General features: G+C 48.3%; 1 protein-coding gene and 1 long non-coding RNA gene across 2 annotated transcripts; one reads left to right on the top strand and one right to left on the bottom strand.

Annotated features, from left to right (window-relative positions):
* Window positions 1-1,467: 1,467 nt before the first annotated feature.
* LOC137862600 (2-epi-5-epi-valiolone synthase-like) lies at window positions 1,468-7,428 on the bottom strand. The gene is made up of 5 exons (XM_068694835.1): window positions 7,259-7,428; window positions 4,498-5,131; window positions 3,091-3,324; window positions 2,218-2,470; window positions 1,468-1,568 (listed from the first exon to the last, which is right to left on the bottom strand). Exons 1-5 carry the CDS (start codon window positions 7,426-7,428, stop codon window positions 1,468-1,470), a joined length of 1,392 nt encoding a protein of 463 aa, XP_068550936.1.
* Window positions 7,429-9,469: 2,041 nt separating this feature from the next.
* LOC137862362 (uncharacterized) lies at window positions 9,470-15,593 on the top strand. The gene is made up of 3 exons (XR_011100207.1): window positions 9,470-9,648; window positions 13,585-13,744; window positions 15,500-15,593. It is a non-coding gene; the product is annotated as an uncharacterized lncRNA (long non-coding RNA).
* Window positions 15,594-16,192: the final 599 nt, after the last annotated feature.

The raw sequence follows: 16,192 nt of genomic DNA, 5'->3' as shown, positions 1-16,192 counted from the left end.
AGGGGTGACTGGCACTAGGTGGGGCCTAGGTATGGGGACCTCCCCTCGGGGGTGTCACATCGCATTGTCCCTAGGCTCTGCAGACCTGGGGCTATTCCATATTCCTAAAAAATGCTTGTCTTCTGTTGCACCATCGTCTGCAATACAGACACAACATCACTGGGAGCCTTAGGGAAGGGTGGGAAGGCCTTCCACAAACTGCTAGGCCCGTGTTCTCCAGGCTCAAGAGGAAAAGAGATTCGTTGTGTGTCTCTATTCCTTACTCCAGTGTCTCGAACACATGTATGTACACACACACGTGCTGTGGTTAGCAATGGAATAATTAAAGTTTCCCAGTTTTAATAGCTTTTATTACTTCAGCAAAACAGAACCCAGCACGTCAGCACAACCGGCATGATACAACAAAACAAAAAAATAACGCTGTAAATAATTCAAAGGCAGTTTGTTGACTGTGATTCCTTTGATTCAGCCTCGAGGGAGAAGGACGACATTGCCTTTACGTTTTTCGGTCACCATCTGATATCTAACTTGTCCTGTGCCTGCCAGGAGCTCGAGAGGTGTCACGGAGGCTGCTGGAGGTGATGCCTCACTGACCTGGAAGCCCTGAGGTGGGGAGGCTGCTGGAAGCCCACCCTGAGGGGGAGCCCAGGGGCTTTCTGCTGCTCCAGCCTGAAGCTCACCCTGGTTCACAGGCAACGCTTGGAGCAAATTGTACCATTTTTGTCACACCAGCGGCTTGTAGGGGATGTGCAGTAAAACCACTGCTGTAGATTCCAGCAGCACCATGAGGCCTGACAGCACATCAGGGCGATTGTAAGGGCTGCCAAGGGGCAGAGCCTGTCCTGTGTCACAGCAGGGCCATCTGCTGGTCTGGGGCGGCCTGAGGCGGCCTGCAGCCACCATGTGCTGAGAGCAGAGGCCGATAGCTGTTTCTATTTCTTGCTAATTTGAACGAACTGAGCAAACGAGAAGTATTCAGAATGCCAAAACCAACGAGGGAGATACCCCTCTGAAATATTTTACACAGCGTGGAGATTTTATGAGGTGATACCAAGATGCTTCTTCCCTGGGGTCTGTCGGCCGTACGCCTGTCGACCTGAGGGGTCCAACAAGCAGCGATGGGAAAACCCTGTGCAGGACCGTGGAGATGGATGGAGCAGGTGAGTGAACAAACACTGCTCACCTCCCACCTAAGGAGACGTGAGCTGACACCTACAGCAGATGGTTTTGCTGCAGAGTGGTCCCTGTGTGAGCACAGTACTGCTGTAACAAATTCCCTTCCAGCTAGGGCAACCAAAAGAGGTAAACGGGGTCAGACACCAGTGTGCTTGCTCCCTGCAGCTCTGGAGTTTTCATGGGTTTGCAGGTGCTGCTGTGTTTATCCTGTTTAAATTCAGTCCTGCCCGCTCACATAGGAAGTCGAGCAGCTCCACACACGGGCAGGACCTCGGCCTGGTCTCACGGCTCTCAGAGGGCAGCCGGCCCTTCCTCCAGCGCTGTCTTGCAGTCCCTGACCCACAGCTTGTATGCTCTTTCTAGGGTCTCCTCGCTGGTGTCATTGAAAATGTCTGTAAAATAAGACCCGTAGTTAGCTGGGCATCCAGGGAAGCTTTTCACAGCTGATTCACTAGGGGGAGAGTAGCTCCTACAAACAGTTTGCAAGAGCCTGACTTCTTGTGAGTGCGTAGAGACTGACGTTTGATGGCAACAGTCTGGATATTGATGTAAGAGGGCAACCTGGTCCCATGCATTGCTTCTGCTTTACTGGTTTTATTATTTTGTTGTTTTTACTGTCTTATAGGTAAGAATATTTCACCCAAGACAGTGGACAGTTGTTATTTAGTTTTCCAGTATCAGTTCTAGGCATTCTAGGCACATTAAATCCCTTTTGCCAAGGACTATTTAAGAACTATTTCCAAATATAACGAAGGAATTATTTTTTTTTTCCTTATTTTTACTGTTGCTTTGTCTGCCCCAGCACTGCATTTAGACTGTTCGTTTGTGAACACATCTGCTATGTGCACCGGGCAGTCATGCAATGCATGGGGTCTCGGTCCTTAACCGAGCTGCATCCCTGCAGCTTTGCTGAGAAATTAAGAGAGATGTAATGAGCACCAGAGCTTCAGGACACACTCTCCAGCATGTCACTGTGCCAGGATGCCTGCTGCCCCATGTGTCCCCACCCTGGGGTGTCCCCGGTGCTCCTCACTGCCGTACCTGCCACGCCGAGGCCGGTGGGCAGCGGCATGCGGGGCTGCCCCCCGCTGTGCTTCAGGCGCTCCCTCAGGGCCGTCTTGATGAGGGCCCAGCTGCAGCCACCATGCCAGACAGGCAGCTCCAGGCCCCGCATGCACTGGATGATCTGCTCCTTCTCGCCGGCGCTGAGGAGCCCCCGCGTGTGGGCCACGTACGTCATGAAGGCCATGTCTATGTTCACGGCTTCGCCGTGCATCAATGATGGCAAAACCCTCTGAAACAGAGCAAGGGTAGGTGGGGAAAAGGTTTGGGTTGCCAAATAGGAAACTAGTCGTTATTTTTCTAGAAGTACTTGTGACAATTAACATTCAGCTCAGTGGTAGCAGTACACATATCTTAGCATTTTGTGATTTATGGGTTGCAGAGGATGGTCTCTTTTACAAATGATTAATGGCATGCAAAATCTCCCGTAGGGATCTAGGATCTAATTCTCCTCCCATTCAAATCACTGATGAAGAGCACAATAGGGTGGAGAGGAGAGCTCTGACTTTTGTATAAGATCTGGTCCTCCTCCCTCAGTCCTCAGTGGCAATTTTCCCCCAGTGATACAGGCTGTGCTATCCTTGCCTTTTCACTGTTACAGTCTGAGCTGGTGATTTCCAGTGGCTGCACTGAAACCTGGTCACCTTTGTGCTTTGGTAATTGCCTAGCAAGAAGCTGCAACAATTTCCTGAATAGGAAACACGGATGGGGGGAAATGCGTCTTAGCCACCAGGACCAGGTTGGGTGCATTGGGTGCACGAAGTTTGCACGTTGCTATATGAGCACCTCTTTTATTTCTTTCTTTCTTTATTTATTGAAAAAGGGTATTGCAGTATAAAGTCTGTCACTCACCATTTCTAGTTCTGGGCTTATAAGGTGACCAAAATCCACTAGTCTGTCCAGGTCGTCCTCCCAGAGGTTGGGAGCCAGCTCTTCCAGCATGGTTTCGATGGCAATCCTGGTGGTCTGCAGTGCAGCATCGCCATGGCCAGCAGAGCCACTGCAAGACTGGAACTTGGTGTCCAGAAGGTATTTCCCATGGCTCTTGAGTAGGTCAAAGAGCCCTTTGTGTTTCATGAGTGCCATCTAGAATGAAAAAACAGAAGAGGTAATTAAAGATAGCTATGTGATTCCTGTATTTGCTGCTGAAAATTGAACATTTTGATAGAGTGGACCATAGTGCTGTGTTGTGTGCTAGCAGGAGTACCTGCATGCTTGGTACAAGGGCAAGTTCTACCTGTACAACCTGAACTAGTATTTCTGTAGCCACAGTTCTTGCCAGCATGCATATGGGACTGTGGGAACAGGGAGGATATGCTGGTTTGGTGAATATTCAGCAGGTCTCTATGAATGTGTCATGGTGCTGTCATGTGCGTTTCGGGCTATGGTAAGTGGAGATGTTTGCAAAAAGGGTGTGGAAATGGTAAAATGTCAGAGTTGTGTGGGAGCACTGCTGGGCAAGTTCCCTTGCTCCTGCACAACCTCCAGGCCATTTCAGGTCAACTCTCATCTAATTCTTGCAATTGCTCTTTGGGGAATAGAAATTGGGAAAGTTCTGCAATACATAGAATACGGGGGTTCAGAAAGGGTTTAATGATTACAAGTATGTGATCTTTCACCCCCTGACTCTGGCATTAGACCCTCTTGCAGTGGGGAGTGGTGGCCAGCGGGTTTCCCGGTGCCTGCCAGAAACTTTCAGATATCCTGGGGACTTCCCACTGTGCAAGCACTGAAAAAACTACTGATGAACTTGTATTTAATACACTTGAATAGCTTGAACTCTACTTTATCAAAAGTTTTAAAAGCTCTTCAAGCACAGAACCATTTACCATGCACTTCCCAGGTAATTTTAGAAGTAGAATTTGTCTCGCAGGAGATTGATTGACCACACTTGACATACCCCCCGAGGTAGGTGCAAATGATCTTGCAGATTATTAATCCCCAGTATAATGAGCCTGGAATTGTCTGCCAGCAGCTCATGTAAGTGTGCTATGGATCTTTCTCTTCCTTCCATGGTTGTGCATCTGTGTCTGGTCTTGAGTTGTGGTGTTTACTCTGCAGAGTCAGCAGTAGGCACTGTGTGTGTAAGGGATATTCTGACAAATTTGGCAGCTGTAAAAACTTATGTGTAGGCTTAGTGAGAGTTAAAAGTCCTCATGCAGCCTTAGCGACCCACCCTCGTGTCCATAATGCTGTGGGTGCTGATGGACACCTTACCAATACTTAACGTTTAATAACTGCAGTTGCAAAAGCTCCTACCTTTAAAATTTCGCCGAGGCCGTTGGAGATGTGTCGTCGAGGGATGCTCTGAATGAAGGACCTGTCCAGGAAGCTAGCTACTGGGGGAGTGTAGCCCCCGAGCTTGTTCTTGCACTGGAGGAAATTCACCCCGGTCTTTGCTCCCACGCTGGCATCAACGTAGGAGAGGAGGGTGGTTGGGACGCGAATGTAAGGCGTGCGTCTCCTGTAGAGGGACGCGGCCAGTCCCACGATGTCCAGGCAGACGCCGCCTCCGATAGCGATGATGGGCTCCGTTCGCCTGTCGATGCTGAAGTTCTGCACTTCTTGCAGGATGTTCAAGACCAGGTCCATGGATTTCGTTTCTTCGGTGGTCGGCAGGGCGAGGATTTTGTACTGAACGTCATTCTCTTCAAAGTACTGCCTGACTTTGGAGCCGTAAAGTTCATCAACGACTTCGTCTATGACAATGAAGCGCCTCAGCCTCTTTTTGCCACTAGTGGCTACCTCGAGCTGCTGGGGGTCAGTGATGTGACCCCAGAGGAGAGTGGTGTTAGAGGGATCCAGAATATCGAATGTTTCTACCACTTTGTAGCAAAAATAGATGGGAGCTTCGATTGTCCAGGAAATCCCACTCTTGGAGACGCATTCACCTCTGGGAGGGATCAGAAAACATGGTTTGTAATCATTATCCTCCTCTTTTGTACTCTGCACATCTGGACTTGTTCCCCAGCCCCGGCCACCTCCTTAAATGCGTAGGGTCTGTGCCTGTGTGCTGCAAAGGTGCAGGGCTGCCAACTTCTTGGTGAAAAGCCAACAGGCTGAACTTCTGCATGGCAATGATAACACAGAACTAGAAGGGCTGCAGAAATAAATCATTTCCCTTCCAGTTTACCCGTTTGTCAAACCATCAGAACACCCCAAACCAATAATTTTGGTTTCCTAGAAGGTAGTGGGGAGGTGATTCTCAAATTTTTCAAAGAGTTTCTGAAGGAATTATCCTCTCCCTTGTAGATTTGGTGATAAGAGTTGATTTATTCCTGTCCACCTACCCCCACCATCATATATATGCAGAACTCTAGACAAAATAGTATCTCCTATATGTCTGTAAGAGTGGATCAACTTATTTCAAAACAAATATGATAGGAATAGGAAATACACTCAGGTAGGGACAGAAAGGGACTTGAGAGTTGAGTAAGATTTCCATACCGGAGGGTGGATGGATAAAAATCCTATGAAATTAACATGCAGTATCTATTGGTAACAGTGAAGAACATAGCCCTGAAACCTAGATATTACTTCTGCTGCTGGGAAGAGGGAGTATGGGAAAAAGTTAAGTAAAAAAGTTTTAGTTTGTTGTGAATCAGGAATGGACATGGAAAGGAAAAGGAGGAATAAAAAAGGAAAGAATGAAACCACAAAGTACATGTATATTTTGTGAGACCTCATCTTAAGCTGCAGTTGGATAAAAATCAAAAGTTTCTGTGAATATTTGGTTTGTTTTTTGAATGAGCTGATGGCTCGTTGGATAACCAGGTTTCTCTACATGCCCAATTTCTTTCCACATGCCTGACCTTCCCCTTAGAGGTCTAATAGGTGTGTCTCTGCTTTCTTCGACACCAAATTGCCTCTAAATCTGTCCCTAACTTTAGGTGTTAAAGAAAAATAGTGAAGATTTATAGATTTAGACCTTCCAAAAAGTTTCTTCTGGACTTTTAAAATAGAGTATTACTAAAAACATCATCAAGTACATTTTAATGCAGCACACATGTACCTCAATGCTGTAACTTCACAATATTTGCATCCATCTCCAGCACATGACCCTTAAGAGACAGGACCATTTTGAGTATTAGTTGGGGAAATTTGGCTTTGAGTGGCAAAACTAGCACCCGTTTCAGCCCCTCTGCTCTATGAAAACAGTGGAGAATTTGCAGCTGAGCATCCCCTTGTTGAAGAATATCTCAGCCAGGGAGTTTTATGGGTGTGCTCTGGCCCTGCGTTCATCCTGCTGTAGACTGAGATGCAGCAGACTGCCTTGGGTCTACTGAAGCCCTGTTCTACCTCCTGCAGCTCTGTCTGGTAAATGCTCGCACACAGCTGCTCGTCCTTCTTCTCTGACCTGCCTGGGAAAAGGGGTAGGCTGGAAGAAATTAAAATCTGAACTTTGCAAATACAAGAAAAATTCTGACCTGCAAAATACAGCCATATTAAGGAAGACCTGCAACGCAAATGGGGCTGCATGCTCTAGGAAAGGAGCATCCTGTAAGTAAAGGATCGCTGACTGGAGTGATTTAACACCAGCAAAGAGCTGTGTTCATCTCTGGGGGAAGACTTCAGCCTTAGGTGACTTCTGCAGTTTCAGAGACACATTATGGTATCTCTCCTGTCCCTGACTTTCACTGATGTGTTTATTTTTCCCATCCCAGTTACCTGCAGCTGCCTTCTCTCAAGCCTCCGTATGAGCTTTTGCACACAAAGATTTCATGTACAAATCGGAGTGGGAAGACAGTCGCAGCCTTCAGGAGTACCCACGTAAGTTGTTCAGTACTTTAAAGAACCTTTCCATCTACAGAAATTCGGGCGACGAATAAAATGGCCTCAGTAACTGCACCAATTCATGCCAAGAATGGCACTTGTTTTGAAGCCCTTTCCATACTGGTGTAAGCTTAGTGATGGATTTCAGCTGCAGTGGCTCACAGAGGGTTTGTCTGAAACGCATCCCACCAGGGTGACAGCGCTCTTTGGCTGGAGCCAAACAAGCAATGGGGGCTCCTATACTTACATTTTGGCTTCAGAGAGAGTTATCTTGTCCTCACAGTTGGAAAGAGCTTCTCCTTTCTTGATCCTGCACCACGTGCTCTTGACTCTCACCAGCTGGAAGTCCGTGTGCCGGGGCTCCTCAGGCATAGTGGCCGGGGGCACTGGAGCAAAGCCCTCTTCTGACACTGGCATGTTTCCAGAAAGGAAAATCTCCTCGTGAAGAGAGCTCATGGAGCTGGCTGCTGCTGAGGTGCTTTTTAAAGTCTCCAGGTGACCAGGTGTTGGAAGGGGAGGTGGCGAGGAGACCAGTTACAAAACTGAGGTTATCTAATGGGGACGCGGGCGAGGGGTGGTAGGAGCGTTTGGAGACATGTGCGGGCACCAGGCTGGGCTTGTATAATCAGCCAGTTTTATAATGCCTAGGAAGTACAATAGGAGTGCATGAATTAACACCCAACATGATGCCCTACAGCAAATTTAAAGTTATGAAAACAATTTCTGTGATTCTCAGTGCTCCTCAGGAACCTCCTTTGCTGCATAGAGATCGGGCTGGGGCTCTGACCTGCCTTTATGGCAGTGTGACGGGAGCAGGAGCGCGGGGACATGTTCAGCACTGGCTGCTCTGGGCTCACATTCCCGGCATTGCATCGAGAACTGGAATGATTCTTTTTGTTGCTTCCAGATTTTATTGCACGTCTTAAAAAATAATCAGCGAGAGTTTGTCCCCTGAAAGGCCGTTTGGCTGGGGGGTGAGATGAGTTTTGATTAGTTTGCGCAGCTTCCCATGGGTCTGTAAATGCCAAAGTTTCCCTACAAAGGAGCCATTTGAAAGTCAGCAATGCGGACTAGGTACCAGGATCTGTTCTCTTCCTGATGATCTCACAGATGGGCTCAGCCCACCACACCAAACACTCCCTTGACGTAGCTCTCTGCGCCAAGCACAGGGGAAGGTCTTTGGTTTCGCCAGCAGGGCCTGAAGGTACAACCCCGTCCTTGCCTTCTCCTTTGCCATTTCTCTGAAAGCTGCCCTTGTTCAGGAACAAAGATCAAGATAACTGAAAACAGGCATAAAAGCAGAGGTTGGGAAATGTTGTTCCACAAGAGACAAGTGCTAGCATTCAAGGCTTAGTTGCAGCCAAACCCATCTAGGAACCTAGATTTATCTCAGAGTTCATTTTGGAAAAAAGCTACAGGAATAAACTCCTCTAAAGCCACACAGTGCTGTCCTGGGAAGGCCGTAATGCCTAACATCCAGCTCTTGCTGCTCCGTCTCCAGATGGCAAAGCACTTTCTGGAGGACAGACTGTTATCCCCATCGTACAGAGGAGGAGACAGAGTCACCAAAAGAGGAGCAACTTGCCCAAAGTCACCTCCAAAGCTAGTGGAGGGAGGATTAGGTGGCATATTAAAGCTCTTAGCCTGCTCGCCAAATACTCATCTGAAATTTTAACTCCCAATCCAAACACAATTTGCATTGTTTTCCACGGGGGCCGCAGGTCTAATACATGCACAGCTGGTTGTTTACTAACTTACAAACTGGAATAATCTTAGGTATGCAGTGAGTTCGGTCCTCATCTTGTTTGTTTTGATTAATAGCAATCTACTGAGTGTTGGGACGTACTTTGTTTGCTTTTCTTTTACTCTTTTGTGCTGACATTTGCTTATTTTCCATTTATACTTTCCATTCTATTTTGGGGCAGCAGAATATCTTGTAATGCATTTCAGAGGATGACAAACTGACTTTCCAATCTCCATTTGTGCCAGCCAAAGACTGCCACCTCCTCGAGCAGCAGCCTGCCAGCAGGACAGACTTGGGCACGGGTTGTGGTTCTCCAGGACACAGCCGTGGGCTGTGCTGCCCTCACTTGGTGCTCTCCTGGAAAGCATTCCCGACCCCACAGTGTTGTGTGGGACAACCTCGTGTCCGTGGACCACTTTTAAATAAGCTGGGCTTCAAAGTCCTGGGGCTCCACACCTGGTGGCTCAGCCGGGATGTGTCTTGTGTGCTATGTAAGCAGGAGGTTACGAAAGGGCTGATTAGCTCAGAGAGCCAGCAGCTTCCCAAGGTCCGGATGTGAATATTGCTCTTACATAAAGTGCAGGCACCGAAAATCGTTTTTGATTTTTCCCCCCCATTTCTCACGTCAGACACTGTTGGATCTCACCGCTGCCCGCGCCCTGGGTGGGGGCCAGCAGCAGCAGCTGGCATGGGCACAGCCCCAGCCCGGGGCCACCCTCCCTGTGCAGCCTCTTCCAGGGCTGGGGCTCTGCCCGGTCCTCGTGTGCCACACTGCATCGTGCTGGGAAGCAGGACCCCTCGCCAGACACCTGAGCACCACCTTGCTATGGCCAGCAACCCCGCAGCAGCATCCTCTGGGGTGGGGATGAGAGGCAACATGCGTTATCCTGCAGGTAACCTCCTCGCTCTCGGCTTGAAGCCATGCTCTGCAAAGGGTTTTAAGCTTTTGCTGCTTGAAAAAGTTAAATCCAAGCTGCAGGAAAGAGCTGCTGGGTGCAGGGAGGGGAAGCTGCCTCCAGGCAGGGGCAGGGTGCAGGGCTGCAGACCACGGCTGCCCTCTGATGACTCCAGCAGGGACTGGGGAGAGGCTTTCAGCTGATGGGCAACACCGTGTGGTGGCCGGGGTGGCACTCGGTCTGGGTGTGCCAAAGGGTGTGGGTGTCCCGAGAGAGCAAAAGGGCTCAGGGTCCAGCTGGGGAGCTTGGCAGAAAGGAGCACAGGGGGGGATGTGGGGGAAGAGGGGCTTGGGGCTGAGCAGACGAGGTGGGTCTGCAGGAACCCAGCAAGGAGGGAGGAGAACACCCCTGGGAGAAAGGAACGGGAGGAACAGAGGATGTTGCAGTGCCAAGAAGTTGTCTGGCTGTGAGTAATTTGGGATGCTTGTTTTACACGAGTTTTTTTCTGCAGCCTTAGCCTCTGAGCTTGCTGTGAGAGCTGCGTATGCCTGGCGTGGCACACACAGCGAGATGCTTGCTGCCCCTTTTGGCTGTTTTCTAAAATCAACAACTGCGCGTGGGAATCTGGGCTGCTCTGAACGCGGAGACTTTGTTCTCTCGCAGCCGGATCTGAAACCCATCGAAGCTGTCAGAAGGCTCCCCTCAGTGCCTGGGGCTTTGGAGCCAACTGTCAGCGTGTACCCCTGCCCACACAGCACCCTGCGTTGTACATGCAAATAAAGGAATTCTTTGCATGTCCCCTGCTGGTGACTCCAGAGGCTCCCTGCTGCAGGTGCTCAGCTTGTCCACCTCTTTTTTAGTGCTGGAGCTCATAGAAAATGTGTCGCTGCTGTGGGTTTCCTTGCTGTCCCCTGGAGCTCAGGCAGAGTTTAGCACCTTGGCTCCTGCAGCTTCCCTGCACCAGCTGCTTCCTCTCCCTCCTCCTCATCCTCCTGCTCCATCCCAAAGCCACCACCTCTGAGGTGTGTTCACACGCTGAGACAAAGTGGTGAGCATCGTGCTAAGCTGTTATGGATGCCTGAGGGACCTTGGTAAATATGACAGCTGGAGCTGGTTGGGAAGTTTGATTAGACTTCTGATTCCAAAGGTTTCATGAGATTTCCTGGTATTTAGTGCTAAGCATCTCCTGCCAAAGTGCTCAGCTCCCGAGGTGGTTGGTGGAGCAGCTTAGGTGCTCTGCCTCAGAGAGCAGCTTTGGAAGCCAAAGCTGAGGCTCCAGAATTGATCCAGAGACTGGAAGGTGACGTGAGGATGGCCCCAAATGGGAAACAAAGGCTCAGTCCCACAGCTGTGGATGTGGCATCTTTGCTTTGTTTTTGCCAAATCCATTCTGTCTTCTGGACAGCCCCCTGCAAACAGCACCACGTCCTCCCCTTTCCTGGCTGAGCTCCCCCCTAAAAATAACATCTAAAACCATGCTGAGGAGGTTCAATCCCACTTGTGAAGTAGCAGGATTTTTTTTTTCTTTCCTATATGCGTGAAAAAGATGATGCTCAATTAGATGGGAAGGGGAAAGCCATGTATGCTCATAGACAGAGCTGTGGAGAGGCAACCAGGCAGCTTAATTTAGTGCTTAGGGGGGTTCAGCTGCTTTCCTAGGGTTGTGCAAAACCATGAAGATGAGAGGCTTTTCCCAGAGTTACACAGGCGAAAAAAAAAGTAGTTGCATAAATTTTCCTTCAGTTTAGTGCTCAGAGCCCTGAGTGCAGCCTGGCCGAAACTGGCAGGCAGCCCTGGGTGCTGCTCTGACTTGTCGGACCCTTGCATAAAGGAAGGCAATTCTGACCTCTGCCGTTGGCCCAAAGCATCATCTGGGCTGTAAAAAAAGAAAAAAAAAGAAAAAAAAGGCAAAAAAACAACCACAGACATCGCTTCTTGATTGTATAACCCCAGCGTGGAGTTGATTTTGGCATGCGCCCTGCGTGTTCCCTCTCTCTGGTAGCAGTCCTGGCGCTCGCAGGGGTGTTATAACAGGTTACAAAACAGCTGGAGGTATCTGCTCCCCCCTCGCTGAGCGGCAGGGCATCCTTGTCTGTTACTCATCCAGGAGTACAACGTGTTTATTACTAAAATCCGACATGGATTATAAGCATGTTTCTTTTTTTTTTTTTTCTTTCCCCCACTACATTAGCAAAAAGCCTCAGTGTTTGGCAGGGAGGATGATGGAAGAGGCAGCTCCTGGCATCTGGCACCCCGCAGGCACGCGGGGCGAGCCCCAGAGGTTGGGGAGGTGGTGGAAACGTTACCAAAAGGCACGGCGCTGTCGCATGACACATAGCTGGGCTGAGGGGTCTGTTGATGAGTGGCATTTTGAGCAGATAGGAAAGAAATGGAAAAGAGAGAAGCCAGAGGCATGCATCTATCTCCATTTTGGAGTCTGATCCTTTAACGATCTGATTGAAAGCAGGTCCTAAAATCTGCTGTTGCATTTGCCTTCGTGCAGCATTTTAAAACAGCAGTGGGCTGTGGGGTTTACGGACGTGAGGGGATGCTCTGATGTCCCCTGTGGCTTCACACTGAGGCTCTGCCAGGAGGCTGTGGGGTGGCTGTGTGCCTTGTGCCATGTCTGTCCCACCAAAACCCATCCTGGGACAGGGACACGGTACCTGCAGCAGCAGCCCCGCACGGTCAGAGCTTTGCTCCACAGCTGCTGGGCTAGCCCGGGCCAGTCCTCCAGAGGAAGCATGTCCTTGGTTGTGACTCTTCGGCACTTGGTTTTCAGCTTTTTTTTTAATCATGGGGAGTAAAATCCTGCCTGAGGCAGCCTGCTCCACCCCGGTGTACTCACTGCCTGCTAGCCTTGTGTCCCCAATCTGCCCTAGCTGCAGCTTTCATAACGAACATGTGCCCTTGCAGTTGAGGAGTGAGAGAGGTTTTCTGACCTACGTCTCGCTCTGTATGGCTACACTTCACCAGGACCCATCACTGCCTTGCTGCCACATGCTGCTGTGGGTTTTCTGGGGACTCAGAGCCACAGACAGCATTGTTTTTGTCCCTACATCAGGCTGGTCTTGATCTTGGAGATGTTTCCCCAGCCTTTGAAATGCTGATGTTTGTTGTGCTGTGCATCATTGTTTCTCTCTATCTGAATAATTAGCTTTTAGGGTGTGAAAAGATGCTGCTGGGTTCAAGCATCGTTAGCTGTCTGTGCCATGAGAAACAAGGGCTCAGGGCATGCTGTGCCCACCACGAGCTGCTGTGGAAGGTTGAAGGCAAGAGGGCTGAGGGGTTGCTTCCCTGCCAGGGTGTTTCCTACATCACCTACATAAAATAATTTATTGTAGAGTATCTTGATTTCATGCCATCATGGATCGGGCACTAGAAACTGTTATTTGTGTATTTGTCAGTTTGTCTGCCTTAGGACAGGTGTAGTTTTATTCTGGGCATGAGCACCGCAGGTTGTTCCACAGCAGGCTCGGGCACCCCCTTGGCACGCAGCGGGGGCGCTCCCTCCTCCCTGCCAAGCTGGAGCTGCCCTGGCCTGGCAGGAGCTGGTGCTTCGGCAAGGGCGGTCTGAGAAGAGCCACGAGTTCTCCAAGAAAAACATAACCTGGAGGAGTCGGTTTCACGTGCAGCTGTTCCGTGTTCGACATTTGCCTCAGTGCCTCAGAAACGAAAAACTCGTGTTTTTGAAATATTTTTTTTCCTCTCAGAAAAGGATCGGCAGTGGGGACAAAAGGGAGAATGCAGAAGAGAGAAATGAATTAGAAGTATTTATGTTTTCTCAGTTTGAAAAAAATCCCATGATTGTTTTCATATTCCTTGAAAAACCCGTACTTTACATGAAAAAAAGCATTTCTGGGGGGATGTCTAACTTTCTGCTGATTTGAACAGTTACGAAATCATTGCTCACTTTTTTTTTTCCCATTTCAGAAACGCCAGCTGGACTCATTGCTGAGAACCTCCTCAAAGCCCGAGAAATAGCCCTCAATGACTCTCGTGTTCCTGCACAGCTCAGGAATTACTTACAGAAAGCTCTTGATGTTGCTGTTGGGCTAGACGCTTACCCGGATGCAATGGCAGCTTCAAAGAGGTGCGGATCCCGTCTGTAACCTCGTGCTTTGCTCCTGTGATCGCACAGACACATTCCTAGCCTGCCTGCTCAGGATGTGCCACATCGTGGGGGACAGAGGAAGGCAGAGGAGTGAGAGCTGCTGGCACCTAAAAATATATATATATATATACACACGTAAATATATATATGTATACTGGTGCACACATGGACGTGTGTGTCTGAGGGTACCCAAGGCCTGGAGGAGAGGAGGTGTGAACAAACAGTCTAGCTCTACATTTTGAGAGGTGTTTCACCAGACGAGTGCTAACTGTGGCAACGTCTGTGTTGCACCGAATTCTTGGGAAAATGAGCAAGCCAGCCTCCACATGGGGCTGGCTGGAAATCTCAGGGATTGAACCCCTGGGTCGAACCGGTGCTGGGATAAATAAAGGATGAAGGAAACCTGCATCAGGAGCTCTGGATCCGCCCTGTAATAACGGTCTTTAAATGCAGTTTTTATCTCCAAGTGCTCAACAAACATTAATTAATCTGCTAACTAAATTACTCTGGTAACTAAACTAATTAATTAAACTAATTTAAGGTATCATTAATTCAGAAGTCCAACTGATACCCTCATTATTCTTTTTTTTTTTTTTTTTTTTTTGCTACAGTATATTACCCAGCCATGTGGGGTCTGCTAAACAATTCCCATTTATCAGTGTACATTTTGATATGTGGAAAAAGCCAGTTCTGCCTCAAATTGACAATGTGTAAACTGTTCCAGGCTGCAGAGTACGGGGAGGCTGAGCGTTCGTTCTGTTGCTGAAATAATAGCTGATAGTTGTTTGACTTACGCTTGCTGTATGATAATAGCTATACATTATCTTATTAAAGTTGTTAAAGCATTTGTGAGGGGCAGAAAAGAGGTTATATGAAATGTTCTACTCTTTAAGTCTTGGATTATCTGAGTGTGGCTGACACGGGTTATGAATTCTTTCTCATTTTACTGGTGAGTGGTGGGGGGAGAAGAGGGAGAGGAAAAAAAAAGCTCAAATGACTCTAAATTCTGGCCCGCAGAACTATCACCAGCCATTTCTGGTGGTTACTTTCCTCGGATACGGTGATCTAATCTGTCTGGGGGCTATGGACTTCTTCCAGTCATCTATTTATTTCCCCCTGTAATAAGCAGTATCTCACTTCAGCCAGACTTGTCTCAGGCTTGGGTGCTGTGAAATAGCATCTGGAGGTACCATGCTTTTCTTGGCAGTTTGGGAGGAAAAGAGGTTTTTTATTTTTGTCTTGCAGAAAATTCAAGATTTTTCATCTCTAGCCCCATTCTGCAACGAACACTTTTTTTGTTGTTGTTGTTGGAAAAAAAACACACACAAAACCAAACAAAAAACAGCCAGGGAAGCTGGAGCTGTTTACTCTGAAACAGCAAATGGACTCCTGCTTTGGACCAACTGGAAATGGGAAAGATTTGTGTGTGAACAGTGGGGAACACTCGTCCTTGACCCCACAGCCTCTTCTTGCCAAGCCCTTATGGCTGCTGCATTTGCCAGTATTGAAATGGGCTCAGGATCTGGGGGACATGGCCAGGCTACTTTTGCTTATTGCGAATCCAGGGGCTCCTAGGATTGTAATTCAGTGATATTTGTGATGCCTCTGGGCTGATTTTTCATGCTCATGCATGGGGATGCCTTTTCCAGGAGTCTTCTCTTTGTTGCTGTTTTTTCTGTGAGATATTCAGATTTTGGTTGTTACTCTAATGTTGAAATTTCTTCCTTTTTCCAGAAAAATGGCACCTGCCCATGACTCAGGAGATGCTGGAGGAGCCAAAACGGGAGTTGGGCTGCAGCAAGAGCACACTTCTAGCTGTTTGAATGGCAAGTTGCTCAAACAAAATGATAAAATTGCATCTGATTGTTCTAAATGAAGTCCATCATATGCTGGTCCATCTGAGTGGGGATAGGATGGATGCTATGGAAATACTCAGAAGATGTAGAAAATTATTTTTAAAAGCGGGATGGGATCTTCTTGCATGAATTCTCATTTTGCATGAATTTTTGTACTTTCCCTCCTGTGCCTTTGTGCCCAAGCACATGGCTGTGTGTGCTTTGTGCTCTTTGTCTCTCTAATTCATGGTACTGGCCCCATCCCTTACAGAGCAGCAACGAAATCCTTGTCTTCACTGCAGGAAGGGGGAAACTGTGTTGGTTTTGGTTTGGTGCTGCCTGGTAGGGGTTACATGCTTTAGCAATGGAGGTGGTCTGTGGCTGAGCACTGTGCCTTTTTGAGTAGCAATACTTAGCCCTGGATTCCAATATAAAGCTTATTATACTAAATCTATTCCTAGATTCATTCTTCCCAGATGTTCCCATCTTTTGAGTAATATATCATCGCAGTGAAGTACTCTTATAATGTATTACACTAATACATTGTTCGAAGGACACCACTGATGATAAATTTCTTAAATGATGGTGCTGT

Source organism: Anas acuta, chromosome 11 (genome assembly GCF_963932015.1).
Source record: "Anas acuta chromosome 11, bAnaAcu1.1, whole genome shotgun sequence".
Lineage (NCBI taxonomy): Eukaryota > Metazoa > Chordata > Aves > Anseriformes > Anatidae > Anas > Anas acuta.
This window is presented reverse-complemented; position numbering and strand designations above follow the sequence as displayed.

Coding starts and splice junctions, on each gene's coding strand:
- LOC137862600 (XM_068694835.1), bottom strand. CDS start 7,428: ATGCCAGTGTCAGAAGAGGGCTTTGCTCCAGTGCCCCCGGCCACTATG. Junction 2,471..3,090: donor TAAGCCCAGAACTAGAAATG/GTGAGTGACAGA, acceptor GCTCTGTTTCAG/AGGGTTTTGCCATCATTGAT. Junction 1,569..2,217: donor CACCGGCCTCGGCGTGGCAG/GTACGGCAGTGA, acceptor CTTATTTTACAG/ACATTTTCAATGACACCAGC.